The sequence below is a fragment of the Callospermophilus lateralis genome, chromosome X, assembly GCF_048772815.1.
Source record: "Callospermophilus lateralis isolate mCalLat2 chromosome X, mCalLat2.hap1, whole genome shotgun sequence".
In the NCBI taxonomy this organism is placed as follows: domain Eukaryota; kingdom Metazoa; phylum Chordata; class Mammalia; order Rodentia; family Sciuridae; genus Callospermophilus; species Callospermophilus lateralis.
Genome location: NC_135325.1, coordinates 85,735,103 through 85,758,047, shown reverse-complemented (window position 1 = coordinate 85,758,047; position 22,945 = coordinate 85,735,103). Strand labels below are relative to the sequence as shown.

General features: G+C 36.6%; 1 protein-coding gene across 2 annotated transcripts in view; it reads left to right on the top strand.

The window, feature by feature from the left end:
• The window catches only part of Rbm41 (RNA binding motif protein 41), a 73,063-nt gene extending 50,558 nt beyond the window's left edge, over positions 1 to 22,505 (top strand). For both annotated transcript variants that reach the window (XM_077106891.1, XM_077106890.1), the window contains 2 exons: positions 15,270 to 15,417; positions 17,282 to 22,505. In XM_077106891.1, the coding sequence (XP_076963006.1) occupies positions 15,270 to 15,417; positions 17,282 to 17,448 (315 nt within the window). In that variant the 3' untranslated portion in view covers positions 17,449 to 22,505. The remainder of the gene's footprint in view (positions 1 to 15,269; positions 15,418 to 17,281) is intronic.
• Positions 22,506 to 22,945: the final 440 nt, after the last annotated feature.

Below are 22,945 nucleotides of genomic sequence, written 5' to 3'. Positions count from 1 at the left end.
TTCTGAATGCCACATTCGCTGAAGGTCAAGATGTTACTAACAAATCCTCCAGAGGTCATGGCAGCACCCTTGCCTAATTGTGTTTTGTCAATCCTAGGATACCAGTCTAAAATATACCCACTATTTCTCGACACTTATGATGTATTGGCAAGGTATTTATACAGTCCATCCATTTAGGTAATGTGCCAATTTCTATTACAGAATGGTTAGGATAGTGAGGAATTAGTGGACGTTCTGCTAAAATGACTGGCTTGTTATGAGAGAGTCCCATTTTAATAACTATTCTAATATATGGCTTTGATTCCCTGAGGCCAGTACAATTAGCTGGTCTAGGTCCCCCAACTGCTGTCTTTTCCTCAAAGGACATTTTTAGACAGCTAGCATGTTTATTTTGGGACCAACACATAGGTAACTGACCACTATAGCCAGAATAATTAAATCCAGTCACATAGATGGGAGTAATATGGGTATCTGTATTCTCCAGTCCACACTGCTGGGTGTATTAAAGGTGGATCTGGAAAATATGTCCAATATGTTTCTTCCTGTATCCTAGTTACCTGGCAGCTCAACAGAGCTAGCACTGCTATAAACATCATAACTGGACACTTAGTTATTCCTTGCTGCTGGATCATCTGTTCAGCTGCAGCGTCAGATTCTTCAACAGCTTTCATGAGGGTAGCTTCACTGTTGGGTCTCTGTGGGCCATCTTCTTTCCCCTCATCCTTCGAAGCTTCCTATTCTTGCTGGGAGTCAGGGCTGACATCTCTGGATCAATCCTCAGTCGTTTAAACCTTGGCTCTTGGTCCTCTATTTCTGATGGCATGTTTAGGTACCCAAGTCAGATGAAATGCACATTCTGGGAAAATACAAGCGTGACCTCTACCCCACATTATCACTGGATCTGGTCCTTTTCATTGACCTGTTTGTAAATCTTTCCACCAAACTTGGCCTAAAGGACCTGTTGCTTTGGAAGACGTGTATCGCTCAGCTGCAGTGTGACCTTCTGAGTCAGAGTTTAGAAAATTTAAAACAAAGCATGATCAAGGTTATTTTGGGGGGTCTTATTTCCTCCTTTCTGTTTTTGTAATTGCTGCTTAATAGATAAATGAGTTTGTTCTACAATGGCTTGACCCTGAGGGTTGTAAGGAATACCTGTTTTATGGTCAATATGAAACTGTTGGCAGAACTGCTAAAAATAAGAGCTAGTATAAGCTGGTGCGTTATCAGTTTTAACCTGCAAAGGACATCCTAATACTGCAAAGGCAGCTAGGCAATGAGAAATAACATGTTGTGTTTTTTTCTTTTGCACGGGCTGTGGCAAAGATAAATCTGGAATAAGTATCTACAATTACATGAATATAACATTGTTTGCCAAATTGAGGAATGTGAGTTATATCCATTTGCCATTTGACAAGCTTGCTCTCTAGTAATATTATTTTTTTATGTAAACTAGAAGCATTTGATGATATAAAGAACGCGAAGCTTGTGCACAGTCATATAAAGACAGTTGCTGACAAACAGCAACCAATTTATCAATCTTATCATTACTTGATGTTAACGGCCCTGGGGGATTAGTATGGGCCCGAATATAGCCTATAAAACATGGATGTTGAAACATTTGAACTGTCTTCTGTAAGGTATGAAACAAATTGAATAACTCTTGTGATGGTGTGTACCCAATAGGTGAAGTTTCAATATTTTTGTAACTCCAACTGCATATAAACTATCAGAATAAATATTAATTGGCTCATTTGCAAAATGACTTAAAGCACAAATGAGAGCCTGCAGTTCTGCTCGTTGTGCAAGAGTATATGGTGTTTATATTACCTCTGTATGAGCATGGCTATAAAAACCTGCTTTACCTGAACTTGATCCATCAATGAACACTGATAGTGCCCCAACTATTGGTTGAGTATGCACAATTTTTGGAAAAATGAATGTAGTTACTAAGACAAATTGAATAATTTTATCACAAGGATAATGACTTTCTATCTGACCAGGAAAATTAGCAAAAGCTACTTGCCAGGTATTAGAAGTTTGGAAAAGCCAATCATTCTGTTGAGTAGAATAAGGGATAATAACAACATTAGGTTATGATCCAAGTAGCTATAAAACTTGTATTCTGCCTTTAATAACCAGCTGAGCAACAAAATCATGAAAAGGAGTCAATGACTTTTGAGGAGAATGAGCTAAGTGGAGCCATTCAGTAACTCCCAATGATTGCTATATCACTCCTGTAGGAGCATAAGCAGTGGTAAATATTAATAAATATTAATTATTTATTAATATTTTAATTCTGTGGGTTAATTCTGGTGAGCTGAGCACTTCTAATAGCAAATTCAACCTTCTTTAAGCCATTCTTGCTTCTGTTGCGAGCTGACAAGGAGAAGTCAGAGAACAGTCCCCTGTAAAATCTGAAACAAAAGACTCAAATCTGTGGTAGTTAAAGATGATCTCATCCAATTAATATCATCTAATAATTTTTGAAAATCATTAAGAGTGTGTAATCCTTTTATTTGTAAGTGTTGAGGACAAATTGTGTGTCCTTCTATTATATTACCTAGGTACTGAAAAAGAGATGTCTTTTGTATCTTTTCAGGTGGTATGCACAAAGCCATTGCAGCAAGTGAATTTTCTAATTAATCAAAAACTTTTAAAAATACATCTGGACTAGCATGAGCTACAAGTATATCATCCATAAAATGAATACTGTATGCATCAGGGAATTTTTGCCTTACAGACGTGATAGCCTGTACCACAAAATCTTGACAGAGTTGGACTATTACACATACCCTGAAGTAACACCTTCCAGCAATCTCTCTTAACTGGTTCTTTAAAATTTATTGCTGGAACACTAAAAGCAAATCTTTTTATAATCATCTGGATATAAAGGTGTAGTGAAAAAGCCATCTTTTAGATCTATCACCATTAGATGATAATCTAAAGGGATGGCTGTCAGAGAAGGAAGCCCTGGTTGTAAAGCTCCTGGGCTCAGTAACATGATTAATTGTCCTGAGATCTTGCAACAACCTCCATTTACCAGACTTTTTCTTAATTACAAAAATTGATGTATTCCATGGACTAAAAGTAGATTCTATATGGTCAGCCTAAAGTTGTTCCAGGACCAACATATTGGCTTTTTAAAGTCCCCCCCCCCCCCCCGTTAAGGGCTACTGACAAACCCAATTTGGCTCTTCTATAATCCATTTAATCTTTTTTGATGTTTTTTTGGGCCAGGAAGAAATTCAGTGCCCTTGCCAAAAATTTTGGCTGGGTGAATTAACTAGTCTTTGCTGGAGAGACTGGGTTATAGGTGAATACCCTTCATGTGAATTCCCTTCAAATCTCCTGGGAGAAATAAATTTTTGATTAAGTCCCCTGAAATGACACAATGGAGTATGGAGTTATCAATAACAAACCCAGGCTGCTTAGAATATCTCGACTCCATAAATTTACTGGCAAATTGTCTAGGAAGTAGGGTTTAAAGACTCCAGAATTACCATCTTTATCCTCCCACTGAAGATATTGAGCACTCTGTGCAGTTTGAGAAATTGGACTAATCCCTTCTAAGCTGGTAGGTGCAATGTGTAAAGGCCACTTCTTTGGCCAGTACCTGCTAGAAATAACTGACTTGTCTGCTCCTGCATCAAAAACACCTCTGAAATTTTTATAGTTGATTTTAAGATCCAATAGAGGGCGCTCCTGTCTAACCAATTGAGCCAAATAGACTCGGCCCTGGGACCCAGAACTTGGGTTTTCACCCAGGCTGTTTGTGGAGCGACAAGGCAAGAATATTAATTGTGCTACAACATCCCTGGGAGAAAGCTGGATAATGCAAATCGTTTGAACTGTAACCCTGATTTCTCCTACAAAATTTGGATCAATAACACTCAGCAATATTTGAATTCCTCTTTGACTTAAATTGCTTCATCCCAACACTAGCCGATGGTATTTTGCAACAGCAGCCTGTGAATCCCTGTAGGGATTTGTTGTCTGCCCAATTCAGGAGTTAAAATGAATCCCATGGCTGGTCAGAGTCCCAAGCTCTCGGCCTCTGGGACGGAAACATCCCAGAAGGATAGTAATACTGGGCGGCTGGGCTAGGTTTGATGACGTCTAACTGTGAGCCTTTGGCTCCTCTTCCAGTGTAAATTGAAACACCCCTACTGTTTGGCGGGGCCAGGGAAAGCTCTGCCTCCAGTTTCCCAGTGGTGGTGAAGATGGAAGTGTAGCCACAAATGGCAGCTGGCCACCTCTGCCATGCCTGCGAGAGCCTCCCATACCATCTCTCCAATGGCACCAGCATTAACCAGGTGGATCTCCCCAGATGCATGGCGACCCACAGTCCCTAGCCATGTGCCCCGTCTTACCACAGTTAAAACATTGCCCCTGAAAGTGTCTTCTCCTAGACTGAGTTTGTAAAACTTGCTTTAAAGCCACAGCAATTGCACTGGACCCACGTCAAAGAAAAGGCGAATAAGTTCAGAAACAGTTCCTTTATTCTGATGGGGTTGGATAATTTCCTGGCAGACTATATTGGCATTTTCAAAAGCTAATTGTTTGACCAAAACCTCAGATGCAATGGAATCACCAATAGTCCTATTTGCCGCCTGGTAAAGGCATGCTACAAAATCTGAGAATTTCTCCTCTGGTCCCTGCCAGATCTGACTGAAATCCAAAATTTTTTTTACCTTTATTTGGTAATTCTCTCTGGACTCTCTAGCATATACATACTAATCTGATCATAAATTGGTAAATCATAATTTAACTGTTGTTCTAAATCTGCAAATGGTGCTGTTCTAGTTTACATCTCTACGGGACTATTAATACCTTGTCTGCTATTCCTTTTGGCTTGTTCAGTGCAAAAATCCATCCAGTTTGATCTCCATAATAAAAGTTCACCTCCGGACAGACACACTTTGTCTAGCGTAAGCCATCATGAGGTGGTAATGGCTCACTACAGATTGATTCAATAAAGCTCTGAACAAAAGGCAAACTGGACCATAAGTACAACAAGAATTTTTCACTTCCTTCCTAGTTTTAAAAGGAACCACAGGATGAATTCGAACACATTGATTTTGCTTGTCTACCTCAAAAACTGGAAAAAGCTGGAAACCTGTAATGTCTTCTCTCTCCTAAAGACCACATTGGAATGGCTGAATCTCGTTCTCCGGGAGGGGAGTGGCCGTATCCGAATGGCAGAAGCAGGACCACCCAACCACAGATTACTTAAACCAATTCCCAGCTCACTTTCTCCATTGGACTTGGGATCCTCCTCTGAACCCGCAGCTCTGCCTCTCTGGAATTTCCCTGTGCGGTTTCCTCCCTTCCATCTTGGATTTTCCCTTCCTGAAATTCGACTTGGGCTGGTTTACTCTCTAGCACAGGCCCCTACCAACAAATTTTGCTGATATGCTTGTGAATCGCTCTCTGCCTTAATCTGCTGTAATTTGAATAGTCTTAGGTCTTGCCCCCAAGCCTTTCTGTCTATGGTTTACAAGCTACAGACTGAGCGTGACTTAACTCTGTCCTTAGTCCAAGCAAAGACAGAGAAATTCATCTTGGAATGGCACAAGGCTGTCATGTTCGAAGGTCCTAATTGCATCCTGCAGCCTTTCCAACAATTCCTCGGAGGACTAGTGGTCCTCTTCTCGGTCCGCAAAAAGACACATTTCTAAGGCAGTCCAGACTTTCTGAATATTCTCTATTGTACCTCTAGGTAGTTTAGCAGAGAGGCAACCTTTAAACAGCTTTCTACCTACCCTCTCCCAAGTAGGCAAATTAGGCAATTCTTCCTCACAAAACGATGGACAGACAATGTAGTGAGCTGGGTTCTCTTGATTTGCTTTCCCCTATGATTGATTAATGTCTCCAGGATCATGAAGTAGATTTCTCTCTTTGAAGATGATGAATTCCCCATATTATGATTAGTGTCCCTTACTCTCCATCTGCAACCTGTTTTCTCTCACAACCCAATCCACGTTACTCTGAATTTTCTAAGCTGCTTAACCAAAGTCAACCCACCAAATTCACAATGAGTGCCCCTCATTCAGGTGCCAAACTACTGCCCCTATTTAGCACAGTTAACTGAACCAAAGTCACTCATGTGAATTTGAGGTGACACAAAATACCACACAGACACAGAATACATTTTTATAAGCTTCAGGACGGCTTCCCCAGCTCCTGGCCTCAGGTTCCCTCAGGGGGGCAAGAGAAAGTCACAAGAGGCTGGAGAGAGAGGTGAGAGGGAGCACACATTTTGGAGTTGGCCTTTATTGGGAGACACTTCTTAGAACATTCTATCCAAAAAAGGGGCAAGGGGTAGGATTACAAAGGAACAGGTGAGTGTAACTCAACCCCACCGGGTAACACCTACTCCTGGAGCCACACCTCATTACCTGAGGGGAGGTAAAGCCCATGTTATTGCGGTGTACAATAATTGATCACTATCTCTTGCTCAGGTCTTAAGGGCATGTATTTCCAGAGTGGCTCCTGACAACAACCTATTTTAAGCAACTTAAATTCAATCACATAAGAAAGCTCTTTTATTTGCTTAGATTTTTAAAATATTATCCCATTCCTATTTGATAGAATATTTTCTATTATTTCTCTGAGGGTATTAGTTATAATTTTTGAAGGTTTTTCCCCCTCCATGGTGCCTCTTTTTCCCCATTTTCTTCTTTTCATTTTGTTCTGTTCTCTTTCCTTCACATTAGAGGTTTTCCCTCAGATGCCTGATAATCCATGGTTATATCTATAAGTAAGGACTAAAAAGCTGTTTGGAAGATCTGAGAACATGAATGGCCCATGTGGACTTTGAATTTCATTTTAAGATGTTCTGAGAGACTGGGGACATAGTTCAGTCATAGAGTGTTTGGATAGCATTTGCCAAATTCTGGGTTTGGTCCCCAGCTCTAAGAAAAACAATTATCCTGGCTGGTCATTTCTTAGAGAAATTTCCCATCCAAAGTCAGCATTTAAAAATCTTTCCTCTTCGAACTTATCAGTTTCCCCAAAGGAATCTATTCCAAATGCTTTCTTTTTTTTTTTTTTCTAATTTGTTCTTTTTAGTACTATTTGACATTAGACTCAATTATACCTCAATTTTAATTTCTTTTTTTTTTCTAAATTGTTCTTTTTAATACTATTTGACATTAGACTCAATTTTAACATACTTATACAGACATGGAGAATATCTTATTCTAAATAGGATCCCAGTCATGTAGATGTACATGATGTGGAGATTAACTGGTGTATTCATATATGTACATAGGAAAGTTATGTCAGATTTATTCCATTGTCTTTCCTATTCTGTTGTCCCTCCCTTCTCTTCATTTCCTTGTCTAATCCACTGAACATCTATTCTCTCCCTACCTCCCTTTGTTGTATGTTAGCATCTACATATTAGAACATTCAACCTTTGTTTTTTGTGGATTGGCTTATTTCGCTTAGTGTGATAGTCTCCAGATCTATCCATTTACTGGCAAATGCATAAAGTTATTCTTCTTTAAGACTGAGTAATATTCCATTGTGTATATATACCACGTTTTCTTTATTCATTCATCTGTTAAAGGGCCCCTAGGTTGATTTTATAGCTTAGCTATTGTATATTGAGCTGCTAAAAACATTGATATGGCTGCATCACTGCAGCATGCCAATTTTAAGTCCTTTGGGTATATGCTGAAGAGTGTGATAACTGGGTAAAATGGTGGTTTCATTCCTAGTTTTTTGAGGAATCTCCTATTGCTTTCCATAATGGTTGCATCAATTTGCCCTCCCACCAGCAATATATGAGTGTACCTTTTCCCCCACATCCTCACCAACATTTATTGTTACTTGAATTCTTGATAATTGCCATTCTGACGGGAGTGAGGTGAGATCTCAGTGTAGTTTTAATTTGCATTTCTCTAATCAAATATTTCTTGTGTGGTACTTCAAGCATTCTAGGAGCCAAGTAGTGGGCAAAGACCAGGAGAAACCAGCATTTAGTATGCATTCTTTCTCTTAGTCTCCTTGCTTTCAGAAATACTATTCATATTCTCAGCTATGTTATGGCATTATCCATATTCCAACAATGAAACTCCAGTATTCTGCCAGGATCAGCAAATTGCGATTACCCAGTAGCATATTGTAAAGGAGGTATTTAAAGATCACATTAGTTTTTAAACAGGTTTGAGTGCACCAACTTTATTTTAACCCCATCTCTTAATACCCATTTCCAGCGATAGCTGAAATTATCAATTTCTGAACTGTTTGAGAATTCTTAAATAGAGATGTGGGTGCTGATTTAATATTCAGAATTATGGAGTGTACTGAGTTGTTTCCTTTTTTTTATTGGTTGTTCAAAACATTACAAAGCTCTTGACATATCATATTTCATACATTAGATTCAAGTGGGTTATGAACTCCCATTTTTACCCCAAATACAGATTGCAGAATCACATCCGTTACACATCCACATTTTTACATAATGCCATAATAGTAACTGTTGTATTCTGCTACCTTTCCTATCCTCTACTATCCCCCCTCCCCTCCTCTCCCATCTTCTCTCTCTACCCCATCTACTGTAATTAATTTCTCTTCTTGTTTTTTTTTCCCATTCCCCTCACATCCTCTTATATGTAATTTTGTATAACAATGAGGGTCTCCTTCCATTTCCATGCAATTTCCCTTTTCTCTCCCTTTCCCTTCCACCTCATGTCTCTGTTAAATGTTAATCTTTTCCTCCTGCTCTTCCTCCCGGCTCTGTTCTTAGTTGCTCTTACTATATCAAAGAAGACATTTGGCATTTGTTTTTTAGGGATTGGCTAGCTTCACTAAGCATAATCTGCTCTAGTGCCATCCATTTCCCTGCAAATTCCATGATTTTGTCATTTTATAGTGCTGCGTGATACTCCATGGTGTATAAATGCCATATTTTTTTTAATCCATTCATCTATTGAAGGGCACCTGGGTTGGTTCCACAGTCTAACTATTGTGAATTGTGCTGCTATGAACATCGATGTGGCAGTATCCCTGTTCTACGCTCTTTTAAGGTCTTCAGGGAATAGTCCGAGAAGGGCAATAGCTGGGTCAAATGGTGGTTCCATTCCCAGCTTTCCCAGGAATCTCCATACTGCTTTCCAAATTGGCCGCACCAATTTGCAGTCCCACAGGAATGTACAAGTGTACCCTTTTCCCCACATCCTCGCCAGCACTTGTTTGACTTCAGAATGGCTGCCAATCTTACTGGAGTGAGATGATATCTTAGGGTGGTTTTGATTTGCATTTCTTTGACTGCTAGAGATGGTGAGCATTTTTCATGTACTTGTTGATTGATTGTATGTCCTCCTCTGAGAAGTGTCTGTTCAGGTCCTTGGCCCATTTGTTGATTGGGTTATTTGTTATCTTATTGCTTTATTTTTTGAGTTCTTTGTATACTCTGGATATTACAGCTCTATCTGAAGTGTGAGGAGTAAAGATTTGTTCCCAGGATGTAGGCTCCCTGTTTACTTCTCTTATTGTTTCTCTTGCTGAGAAAAATCTTTTTAGTTTGAGTAAGTCCCATTTGTTGATTCTTGTTATTAACTCTTATGCTATGGGTGTCTTATTAAGGAATTTGGAGCCCAACCCCACAATATTTAGATCGGAGCCAACTTTTTCTTCTATCAGACACAGAGTCTCTGATTTGATATCAAGTTCCTTGATCCATTTTGAGTTAACTTTTGTGCATGGCGAGAGGAGGGGATTCAGTTTCATTTTGTTGCATATGGATTTCCAGTTTTCCCAACACCATTTGTTGAAGATGCTATCCTTCCTCCATTGCATGCTTTTAGCTCCTTTATCAAATATTAGATAGTTGTAACTTTGTGGATTAGTCTCTGTGTCCTCTATTCTGTACCTTTGGTCCACCCGCCTGTTTTGGTACCAGTACCATGCTGTTTTTGTTACTGTTGCTCTGTAATATAGTTTGAAATCTGGTATCGCTATACCGCCTGATTCACAATTCCTGCTTAGAGTTGCTTTTCCTATGCTGGGTCTTTTATTTTTCCATATGAATTTCATGATTGCTTTATCTATTTCTACAAGAAATGCCATTGGGTTTTTGATTGGCATTGCATTAAACCTATAGAGAACTTTTGGTAATATCGCCATTTTGATGATGTTAGTTCTGCCTATCCATGAACAGGGTATATTTTTCATCCTCTAAGATCTTCTTCTATTTCTCTCTTTAGGGTTCTGTAGTTTTCATTGTATAAATCTTTCACCTCTTTTGTTAGGTTGATTCCCAAGTATTTTTTTTTTTTTTGAGGATATTGTGAATGGAGTGTTTTTTCTCATTTCCGTTTCAGAAGTTTTGTCGCTGATATACAGGAATGCCTTTGATTTATGCGTGTTGATTTTATATCCTGCCAATTTGCTGAATTCATTTATTCTAGTAGTTTTTTTGTAGACCCTTTTGGGTCTTCTAGGTATAGAATCATGTCTCCCGCAAATAGTGATAATTTAAGTTCTTCTTTTTCTATTTTTATGCCTTTAATTTCTTTCGTCTGTCTAGTTGCTCTGGCCAGTGTTTCCAGAACTATAATGAATAGAAGTGGTGAGAGAGGGCATCCCTGTCTTGTTCCAGATTTTAGAGGGAATGCCTTCAATTTTTCTCCATTCAGAATGATGCTAGCCTGAGGCTTAGCATCGATAGCTTTTACAATGTTGAGGTAAGTTCCTGTTATCCCTAGTTTTTCTAATGTTTTGAACATAAAGGGATGCTGTACTTTGTTGAATGCTTTTTCTGCGTTTATCGAGATGATCATATGGTTCTTATCTTTAAGTCTATCGATGTGGTGAATAACATTTATTGATTTCCGTATATTGAACCATCCTTGCATCCCAGGGATGAATTCTACTTGATCATGGTGCACAATTTTTTTCATGTGTTTTTGTATTCGATTCGCCAGAATTTTATTGAGGATTTTTGCATCTAGGTTCATTAGAGATATTGGTCTGTAGTTTTCTTTCTTTGAGGTGTCTTTGTCTGGTTTAGGAATCGGGATGATGTTGGCCTCATAGAATGAATTTGGAAGAGCTCCCTCTTTTTCTATTTCCTGAAATAACTTGAAAAGTATTGGTATTAATTCTTCTTTAAAGGTTTTGTAAAACTCCGCTGTATACCCATCCGGTCCTGGGCTTTTCTTGGTTGGTAGTCTTTTGATTGCTTCTTCAATTTCATCCATTGATATTGGTCTGTTCAAATTGTATGTATCTCCTGACTCAGTCTGGGCAAATCATATGACTTAAGAAATTTATCGATGTCTTCACTATCTTCTATTTTATTGGAATATAGGTTTTCAAAATAATTTCTAATTGTCTTCTGTATTTCTGTAGCATCTGTTGTGATATTGCCTTTTTCATCCCGTATGTTAGTAATTTGAGTTCTCTCTCTTCTTCTCTTCGTTAGCATGGCTTATGGTCTGTGGATCTTATTTATTTTTTCGAAGAACCAACTTTTAGTTTTGTTAATTTTTTTCAGTAGTTTCTTTTGTCTCAATTTCGTTGATTTCCTCTCTGATTTTAATTATTTCTTGCCTGCTGCTACATTTTCTGTTGTTTTGCTCTTCCTTTTCTAGGGCTTTGAACTGAAGTGTGAGCTCATTTATTTGTTGGTTTTTTGTTTTTTTGAGGAATGACCTCCAGGTGATGAATTTCCCTCTTAAAACTGCTTTCATTGTGTCCCATAGATTCCGATATGTTGTGTCTGTATTTTCATTTATCTCTAAGAATATTTTTATTTCCTCCTTTATGTCTTATGTAACCCATTGATCATTCAGTAACATATTGTTCATTTTCCATGTGATGTAGGATTTTTCCTTCCTTCTTTTATCATTGATTTCCAATTTCATTCCATTATGATCCGATAAAATGCATGGTAGTATCTCCACCCCTTTATATTTACTGAGGGTTGCCCTATGGCATAATATATGGTCTATTTTTGAGAAGGATCCATGTGTTGCTGAGAAAAAAGTATATCCACTTGATGATGGTTGATATAGTCTATATATGTCAGTTAAGTCTAGGTTATTGATTGTGATATTGAGTTCTATATTTTCTTTATTCCACTTTTGTTTGGAGGATCTGTCCAATGGTGAGAGAGGTGTGTTGAAGTCACCCATAATTATTGTGTTGTGTTCTATTTGATTCTTGAACTTGAGGAGAATTTGTTTTATGAATGTCGCAGCACCATTATTTGGTGCATAAATATTGATAATTGTTATGTCTTGTTGGTGAATGGTTCCTTTTAACAGTATATAATATCCTTCCTTATCCCTTTTGACTAACTTAGTCTTGAAGTCGATTTTATTTGATATGGGAATGGCCACCCCTGCTTGCTTACGAGGACCGTGTGTGTGGTATATTTTTTCCCAACCTTTCACCTTCAGCCTATGTATGTCTTTTCCAATCAGATGTGTCTCTTGGAGGCAGCATATTGTTGGATTTGTTTTTTTAATCCATGTTACCAGCCTATGTCGCTTTATTGGGGAGTTTAAGCCATTAACGTTTAGAGTTACTATTGATATATGGTTTGTACTTCCAGCCATGTTTGATTATTTATCTTTTATCTTTTTTTTTTAATTTAGTTTGTTTCTCCATCATTAGCTTTCCCCCCTCCCTGTGTCTTTACTGAGGTACTTCCCACTGTTGGTTTTGGTTATTGTTTTTCATTTCTTCCTCATGTAGTGTTTTGCTCAAGATGCTTTGTAATGCTGGTTTTCTGGCTGCAAATTCTTTTAACTTTTGTTTATCATGAAAGATTTTTATTTCGTTGTCGTACCTGAAGATTAATTTTGCTGGATACAGAATTCTTGGTTGGTATCCATTGTCTTTCAGTGTTTTAAATACGTTGTTCAAGGATCTTCTCGCTTTCAGCGTCTGTGATGAAAAATCAGTTGTTAACCTTATTGGTTTACCCCTGTATGTAATCTGCCTCCTTTCTCTTGTAGCTTTTAATATTTTCTCATTGTTCTGTATATTGGATATCTTCATAACAATGTGTCTTGGCGTTTTTCTACTGTGATATTGTTTGCTCGGTGTCCTGTATGCATCTACAATTTGTATATCCGTTTCCTTTTTTATTTCTGGAAAGTTTTCTGTAATTATTTCATTCAGCAGGTTACTCATTCCCTTGGTTTGAACCTCTATACCTTCCTCTATCCCAATGACTCTTAAGTTTGTTTTTTTTATGTTATCCCATATCTCTTGGATGTTTTTCTCTTGGTTTTTTACCAGCCTTTCTGACTTGGCTAGACTCTTTTCAAGATGATATATTTCCTCTTCATTATCTGATGTTCTGGCTTCTACTTGCTCCACTCTGTTAGTGATACTCTCATTTGAGTTTTTAATTTGGTTTATAGTTTCCTTCATTTCTAGAATTATTGTTTGATTTTTTTTTATAATCTCTATCTCCTGATAAAGATGCTTAACTTCTTCTTTTATCTATTTATGTAATTCATTTTCGATGTGTTCTTTCACTGTTTGAATTTGCTGTCTCATATCCTCTTTAAGGTTCCATTCCATCTGTGTAAGTTCTGTATTTGATCATTTTTCTGATGACTCTAGGTCCTCCTGAATATTTAGGCTGTCCTGCATTGTTTGTACTCCTTTTCTTCCTTGCTTTTTCATGCTGCTCATGTTACTTCTTGTTCTGTTTGACTGCTGAGTTACTGTTTACTCCTATAAATTTATTTGATGCTTGGGAGGAAAGGTATTAGAAGGGAAGTGAAGAAGTTACTAAAGAGAATGAGAGTAAGCAGTTAGAATTCAAGGAAGGGGGAATAAGAAAATTGAGATAAATGAAAAGACAAAAGAAAAAAATAGAAAATAAAAAAAATAATAAAAAAATAAAAATTAAAAAAAATTAAATTTAAAAAAATTTTAAAAACAACAACAAAAAATGAAAATAAAAAAACAAATTAAAAAAATTAATAAATGCAGTCTTAGAGTTTGATTAACTTCTCTTCCAGTAGGTGGAGCTGTGCCCACCGGGCCAAGCTTCTCTCAATATGCGGGAACCAATCCCTGTGCAGCAGCTCCTTCTCCCAGACTGGGCGGGTCTCCAATCCTGAGTGCCTAGGGCCTTCTCTTGTGTCTAGTCACTCCCCCACTTTTCCTCAAGCCAGGCCCCGCTCACCGGTGATGCTCACCACAATACTGGCTACATGCCAGGTCTGCTGCTCCTGGAAGCCCTGTTTTCATGAAGGACTGGGCACACTCTCCCTGTTTGCCATTCCCTCAGACCCTAAGTTTGTAGAGCTTGGGGCTAAGAACCCTCAGCAAATTTTGCTAGTCCTCCGGTAGCCCCTCCCCCGGTAGCTGGTGCAAGAGACCTCAGTTTTCACCACTGGTGGCAGCGGTAGCCGGGAGTTCTGCGCCGCAGTCCCACGCCACTCCTGATTCCCTCGGTCTGACTATCGCGCTCACGGGAGAGCTGGGAGGGGCCCTTAAGGTTTCCCCGCTGTGTGGAGAGGGAAGGCTAGGGGATTACACACCTGTCGCCGCTGGTTTCAATGAAGTTATCTCCTCCGCCACATTCTGGTGACGTCAGTTCTCTGCCATGGTGGTATCCCATGCAAATGGCGACAGTTCGTTCCCTTTGCCGGGTGAACAATGCAACGGGTGGGTCCTGACTGTCTCTCCCAAACCCCGTTTCAATCCTGTGGCCACTGCCTATGAAGGTTCAGTTGGCATTAACCTCCGTAGGATCAGAAGGGCCGACCAGTTGTTTCAGCGTGATCGTTTAGTGCTGAGTCACAGCGGTTTGTCTGCGAGAAGCAGGCGAACGGGAGCTTGAATTCCGCCTATCCGGGCTCGGTGTGTGTTCTGAGAGGCCCCGACTGTTCGCCCCAGATCCACGTCAGTTCAGCATTGCCTAGTGATCCTGAGCAAACAGCATTTAGACGGTTTAGGACTCCCTATACCCCCACAGCTGAAGAGGTCAGAGACTTGATCTCTCCGCGCCTGCCGCCATGTTCCTTGCCCCTGAGTTGTTTCCTAATCATCTAGTTTTTTCCAGTTTCTAGGATATTGTTGCCATTGTCTTCTTTCCTTATTCTTTCTGACCTTCTTAGTTTGTGTTTGCTTTTTTAAAGTGCCTATAATTTTAGAAAGTTTTCTGGAGAGAATAAAATTAGATGAATGTGTTCAATCCATGATATTGATATGAAACTATTTCTAACCATAATGAAGAATTGCCTTACCTACCTCATGTGATATTTCTGTTGATCCTCAATTTACATTAGGTGTTATACCTGAAGAATCTTAGCCCCCGAGTGAGTGAAAGAGATCTTGTGTCATTATTTGCTCGGTTCCAAGAGAAAAAGGGACCTCCGATTCAATTCCAAATGATGACTGGACGAATGAGGGGACAGGCTTTCATCACATTTCCCAGTAAGTAACTTCATCTAGATAATTACTGTTGTAGTGTCAGTTCACTAGAGACTACAACCTCTCTAGATATAGTCCTTTTATTTCTTTGGATATAGCCCTTTGATTTCTCAACTGCACATGAGAATTAAGGAAAATGTTTTTAGTGCTCCTCTGTCCCCCTTTCTGTTCTTCCTCTCCTCTTTTGGCAGTGTGTAACCACCATACGTATGTCTCAATTTTCCCAATGTTGGCATTTCATTCTTACCCTACCAAAATTTATTTCCTTTTGCTAACAATGAGATTTCTAGTCTAAGTTATAATTATTCACTGAATAATATATTGATATTCTGATAAGAACACATGTATTTGCCTTATTCCCTATTCCTTTAGGACTAAGTGACTGCAAGATAATATACTAATTCATTACTAAATTATAATTAGTAATGGAGGATGCGTTCTTCTGCATATTACTTGCATGTTAATACATGGTTTCAGTGTTTTAATCCAGGTGCCAGAACAATATAGGAATTTCATGTCTTTTGGGGAGATGCTAGGTAGAATGTGTACCTTTAATTGTCACTGAACTGTCATCATTTATAAATAGTCTGCTATCCTTTTTATAAGCAAGTAGTTTTACACATGAATACTGCCAACTCCTCTTCATTGTATTCATGCAGTTTTTGGGTTTGCTTTTGGTACTGGGACACTTTACCACTGAGTTACATCCCCAACCCCATTGATTGATTGATTGATTGATTGATTGATTGATTTGAGACAAGATCTCACTAAGTTGTTGAGGCTGGCCTTGAACCTGCAGTTCTCCCACTGCAGCCTTCCAAGTTGTTGGGATTATAAGCATGTTTCACCATGCCCAGCTTCTTTTCACATAGTCCTATGTCATCTTTCCTATCTCACTGAAAGTTTATAGATCTTCTGTACCAGTGTTTTTCAGTCTTTTCAAGTTTGAGGACCCCTTTTAAATTAAAAAAATATGACCCACTAATTAAGAAATATGTAATAAAAAGGGCTTACAAACTAAGTACTTTAAATGCATGGCTATTTTACTAATAATAGCAGCAGATATACTACACATTTGAAAATTTGTAGTACATATATCTGAAACAAAAATTTGTTCAGTCTAGTGGGCTGGGGTTGTGGCTCAGTGGTAGAGCACTTGCCCAGCATGTGTAAGGCACTGGGTTCGATCCTCAGCACCACATATAAATAAAATAAAGGTATTATGTTCATCTACAACTAATTTTTTTAATTGGTTCAGTCTAATAACATTATCTACATATGGTTACACAACTCCTGGCCATAATCCATACCTCCTTATTTCTTACATCCAAGTCCCATTAATTGAATATTTGTACTGTACACTATATATTCTTTTACCTGAAGCTTCTATATGTCTACAAAAGTTCTTAAACTTATTTATCCCAATAATATTCCCATAACCACTCCCCCCACTGAAAGAAAAATGTAGCAAAGCTTCCTTTTATTTGTGTTGCCACTTTGAAAAAGTTTTGGTTTTCATAATACCTATAATCTGTATCAAAGATAGAGGATAATGTGTAATTAGTATAGTCTGTACTACTTTAGCACACTGCTCGTATCCTTGTTTCTTTACCTATGTTTTTGAATTAGAATACACCCTCAAACATCTATTTGAAAAAAAAATCTATTTGAGCTTTGTTGTCATTATTGTGAGATATTTAGTCTTCCTGGTTTATACAAATTTGAAGTTTTAGTAAAGATGATAAAATAAAATGATATGACCTTACAGCCAACAGTTAACATTGAAGAAAAGCAATGTAAACTAGACTTGGAATAAAATTGAATTACTAAGTTCTATGTAAATTGATTTGTTTTCTTTTTCTTTTAGATGAGGAAATAGCACAGCAAGCACTGCATCTAGTAAATGGATATAAACTGCATGGGAAAATATTGGTGATAGAGTTTGGAAGGAATAAAAAACAACAGTCATATCTCCAGGCTGCTTCTTCCATATCATCTACTACACAGAGTAGTACAGAAATCAGTGGTAGCTAGGGAAATATATATACACACATACACATACACATACATATACATATACACACACACACATACACATACATATACATACATACACACACATACACACACACACACACACACACACACACACAGTGGGTCCTAGGTAATATTTCTTACATCAGACTCTTGGAGTAAAGATTTGCATATACATAGAAATTTGTTTGGAGTTGAAGAGGATAAATTAACTGAGAGAAAAAAACATTAATTAGGACAATGCTTTTCAGCTTTCTGAGAGAATTAGTAGAAAACATTTTTTATAATCAAAGACTCTCTAGGACAGAAAATATCCTGAGTATTAAGGGTAATATACAAAGAGTATTATTTTTTAGGATAAAGTACATAGAATTTTTCCTGAGGATTTTATAAAACCTTTATCATTTTCTGGTGTTTTTAATATTTACCCCTAGAGGTAACATTCTTTCCAGGACTGTCTCCTTTATACAAAACTTTAAAATGGATTAAACATTGAAATACTTATTTATTAGAATCCATATCTCAAACTTTATCTACCTAGTAAGTAATAGAACAGGCCCTCAGGCCTAAGATCAACAAACACTGTAATGTCAGAATTGTCAGCAGTAATAGTAGGTAGTTTCATAAGTCAATCATATTTAATGAATTCTTCCTAAGTTCTCAGAGTCTTCCAAAAGCTATATATTTTTTCTAATGAAATCTTTTTAAACAAAAATATTGGTGTTCTCATGGCCATTTAAACTAGATACAGTTGAGCAATCTTTCACTTCATCACAATAAACATTGAGTGTCTAATATATGTTAAATATAAATTATATGAATTTTACAAGAGGAACATACTAGCAAAGAATTCTAAAGGGATATGGAAAGAAAGAGTTCTCCAGAAGAGAAGTAGCCTGTCTCAAATCCCCTAGTTGTTTGTTTATTGTTGCTGAATAATAGACAGTATGGCATTGAGGAAGTAGTACTAACTTAGGGATCAAACCTGTGCACCTCACAGCCACATTTACCACCCTGTACTTGACAAGTCACTTAATGAGCCTCAGTTTTCTCATCTATAAAGTGAGGATAATAGTACTACTTACCTCCTTAGGGTTGTGAGGATTAGGTGAGATAATTCTGTCTAGGATGAACAACAGAAATAAAAGAGAACTGATAAAATTGAAGAGTATAGAACTCAACACCATTAAGCACTCCAGTGTAGAAGTAATGGTAGTGCTAGAAGAAAAGAGAATGAAAGGGGGAGGAAAAAAGCATTCCAAGAAATAATGTATGTAAGTGCTTCAAATTTGTTGAGAAACATTAATTTATGTATTGCAGAACCTCAGCAAACCCTAAATAGGACAAACAAAAGGAAAACTACAAACAAACACATCCTAATAAGTACTAAAATCCAGAGACATAAAATCTTGACAGTAGCACAAATAAAATGAACTATCACTTATTAGGGAACCCCAGTAAGATTAACAACTGACTTCTCAGCAGAAGCCATGCTGGTGGCAATTAGATAACATATTCAAAGTACGCAAAGGAATTTAACTCTTGACCAGAATCCTATATACAAAAAAACCTATTTTTTCAAAAATGGAAGTGAAATAAGACATTTGCATGTAACAACAACCAGAGAATTCATTGTGAACAAACCTCATATAAAATAGTAAAGGAAGTTCTTCAGGTTGAAAGCAAGTATCCTTAGACTTTTATATGAATATACACACAAAAGATCATCAACAAAGGTAAATAAGTAATTATAGAAGGAAATCTGCATTCATTTTCCTTTATTAATTTTAAAAACAGTTGTATAAAGCAGTATGTGTATAGTTGCATTGTTTTGTCTTTAGCATAAAACATGTTTGCCAATAATAGAACAAACAGGGCAGATGGAAATAACACTGTGTTATTAAAGAAAAGACTCTAGATCTCTAGATCATAGCTCAAATCTACAGGAACAAATTTTTAAAAATAGGAGAAAAAAGAAGGGTAATGTAAAAAAAAAAGCTATAAATACAGACTTGCTTTTCTTCTCTCATCTTCATTAAAAAACATAGAATTATATTAAGTAATGATTATAATAATGTATTATCGGGTTTATAATGAGAAAACAATATGTATGACAGTCATACCACAAAATGGGGGAAAGAAATGGGTTTATATAGGACTAATATTTCTATATATAACTGACATTAACTTAATATATATCTTTATCTGATATCCAGTTTAGTTAAGGTGTGTATGGTAAGCCCTGGAACAACCACTGAGAAAATAACTTTTAAAAAAATGAAATATTATTAAATTTAAATGTCACATTAGAAAATAATACAAAAGCCAAAAAGAGGAAAGGAGAAACAAAAGGTTGAGACAGATAGGAAAAAAAAAACAACCAGTAAAATGGATTTTGTAAATCCACCCACCAATAGTAATAATAAATGTGAATGGATTAAACAGTCAAGAAATGAAGATTGTCAGACTAGGGAAAAAACAAGATTCAAACTTTGCTGTTTATTATAAGAGATACACTTTATAAAAGTTTGCACAGAAAATTGTGCAAGTCACAAATTTTTTTAAATGAAGGAGAAAATATAACTACTGACCTTTTAGAAATAATCCATGTACCTAAAAACAGAACATGAAATAAATGGGAGAAATAAACATTTACAAAAAAAGTTGGCATGTTTACTACCCCCATTTTCAATAATAGAAGAACTAGACAGATGATCAATAAGGAAATAGAAGACTTGAACAATATGATAAGCCAAATAGACCTAAAAGACATTTACAGAACACGCCATACAACAACATCAGAACACATGGTCTTCTCAAGTGTATATGAAACATTTCCAGATAGATCATAAACAAAACCATAAAACAAGCCTTAATAAATATAAGTGGACTGAAATCATGTAAAGTATGTCTCTGACCACATAGAATAGAGTTAGAAACTAGTAACAGAAACTGCAATTTACAAATATGTGAAAATTAGGCACACTTTTAAGTGACCAATAGGTAAAAGAAGAAATCACAAGGGAAATTTTAGAAAACCCTTTAAGATAAATGGAAATGAAGACAACATACCAAAACTTATGGGATGCAGCTAAAGCAATGCTTAGAGGGAAAAATATTAGATAAAAAGTAAACCACATGGAGGACCGAAAACTAGATAAAAATCAATGAAACCAAACCAAAAGTTAGTTCAATAAAAAAGATTAACAAAACAAATCTTTTGCTAGATGTATCAGGAAATAAAGGAGACTCAAATTACTAGAATCAAAACTGAAGGAAAAATATTATTACTGACTTTGTAGAAATAAAAAGAATTATGAAGAAATTCTATGAACAAATACATGTGAATAAGTTAACCTGAATGAAATGAACAAATTTAGAGAAAAACCCAAACTACCAAAAATAACTCAAAAAAGAAAATCTGAACTACCCTAATAACAAGTAAATAGGTTAAATTGAGTAAGGAAAAAATACCCTCAATGAAAAGCCCAGACCCACATGACTTTTTAGGTGAATGCTGCCAAGACTTTAAAGAAAAATTAATACAGTTTCCTCATTAAACTCATCCAAAAGGTAGAAGCAGGGAACATTTCTGACACATACTATTAACATGCAAGAACCCCGAGAATGTGCTCAGTAAAGTAAGCCAGTCAAAAATGACTACATATTATATGATTCCATTTATATGAAGTGTCCGGAATTGGCAAATAATTAGTAACAGAGGATTAATTGTGTTTTTGAGTCAAGGTGGGGAGGGTAAGGAATGGAAAAGGCTAGGGTTAGAGCTGAAGTATATGAGGTTTCTTTAGAGGTTCATTAAAATGTTCCAAAATGTGTTTATTATAGCACAACATTATGAATTATACTAAAAGTTATGAACTATATAATGTGGGTTAATTATATTATGTATGAATTCTATATCAATACAACTGTCACAAAAATGCAAAGTCTGATATTACCCAAATGTTCATCAGTAGGTAAATGTGTAAATAATATCCACTTAATGGAATACTATGCAGCCATTTAAATATTGGACTATATCTATGAATATATTCTGACTCATATCCAAGGTTTTGTATTAAGTTAAAACATTATATGAAAAAATATGAATAGTGTTAATAAAATTTTTAAGTAAAAGCATTTATATATATGGTATGTGTATATAGATATTTCAAAATTAATTTAGGAAAAGGCTGGGAAATATGTATGCCAAATTATAAACCTTTTGAAGGTAGAATTGGACAGAGTGAAAGTAGGTTTCAGTTTGTAAAATTTTTGAAATGATGTGATTTGGAGTGGTTTTTATTTTTTTCAGTATTTTTTAAATTAAAAAAAAATTAAATACTCTTGCAGTTACTTGGCTTCCAGCATATTTGTCAGACCTATTCTGACGATATCATCTGACTACACTCAGGACAAACTTCTATTCCTCTGATAGACTGTTCACTTAGAATTAACTCTCCGATTTTAAATATAGTTTAAGGAATAGGTAATAAGTTATCCAGGTATAGCTTGTTACACATGTTACCCAGGAATATACTTCTCAGCTGAACTTCCAAAAGGAACTGCTTCCTGTTGGGTGGAAAATCTCACCTCTGCTCATTACTACACCTACAGTCCATTAACAATGGAGGAAAGTAAATATGGAGGATATATTTCAACTGGTGCATTGATACAGAAACTGATACATCCAGACTAAGAAATTCTACGTGGCAATAAAAACTAATGAACCATACATGCAACAACTTGAATGAATCTTCAATGCATTTTGCTAAGTAGAAGAATCCAAACTCAAAAGGCTACTACTGTTTGATTTCATTTGTACATTTTATGGAAAAGGTAAAACAAATAGTGTAAAACAAATAGGGATAGTGGAAAAATAACAATGGATATCAGGGGACAAAGATAGTATTCCTTGACTACAAAGTGGTAACACAATAATGGAGATTTTTTTCTATCTTGATTGTAGTTGAATGTGTGCATTTGTCAAAATTCAGAATTGTATGCCAAAAGAATGAGTTTTGCCATATGTAAATTTTTAAATAAATGTAATTATAATGAAGGAAAAACTTTGGAGAAACAGTGATTTCTATTAACTAGTATACCTATTCTGTGGTCTGTACTGTTGAAAAGCTAAAGCCACTTTGCTACTATTTCTTTTTTTTCTGCCCACAGGCGAGCAGAAATCATCATGTAAAAACATCTGTATATACATACATACACAAATCCACCATTAAAAGAATCAAAATAAAAACTGTAATATACCAGTTACCACAAGGTGCTCATATCTTTAACATACAATGTACAATTTTTTTAGTACGTTAATCACCATTTATTGGCTAATACATTCCAAGACCCCTGGTGAATGTGTGAAACTGGACAGTTTCAAACCCTGTATGTACTATTTTTTTCCTGTATGCCCTACAGCATTGTCACACAGTACCAGAGTTAAATCTTTCCTTCTGTTTTAGGCCCTGGTGCCTCTGTTGCATCGATG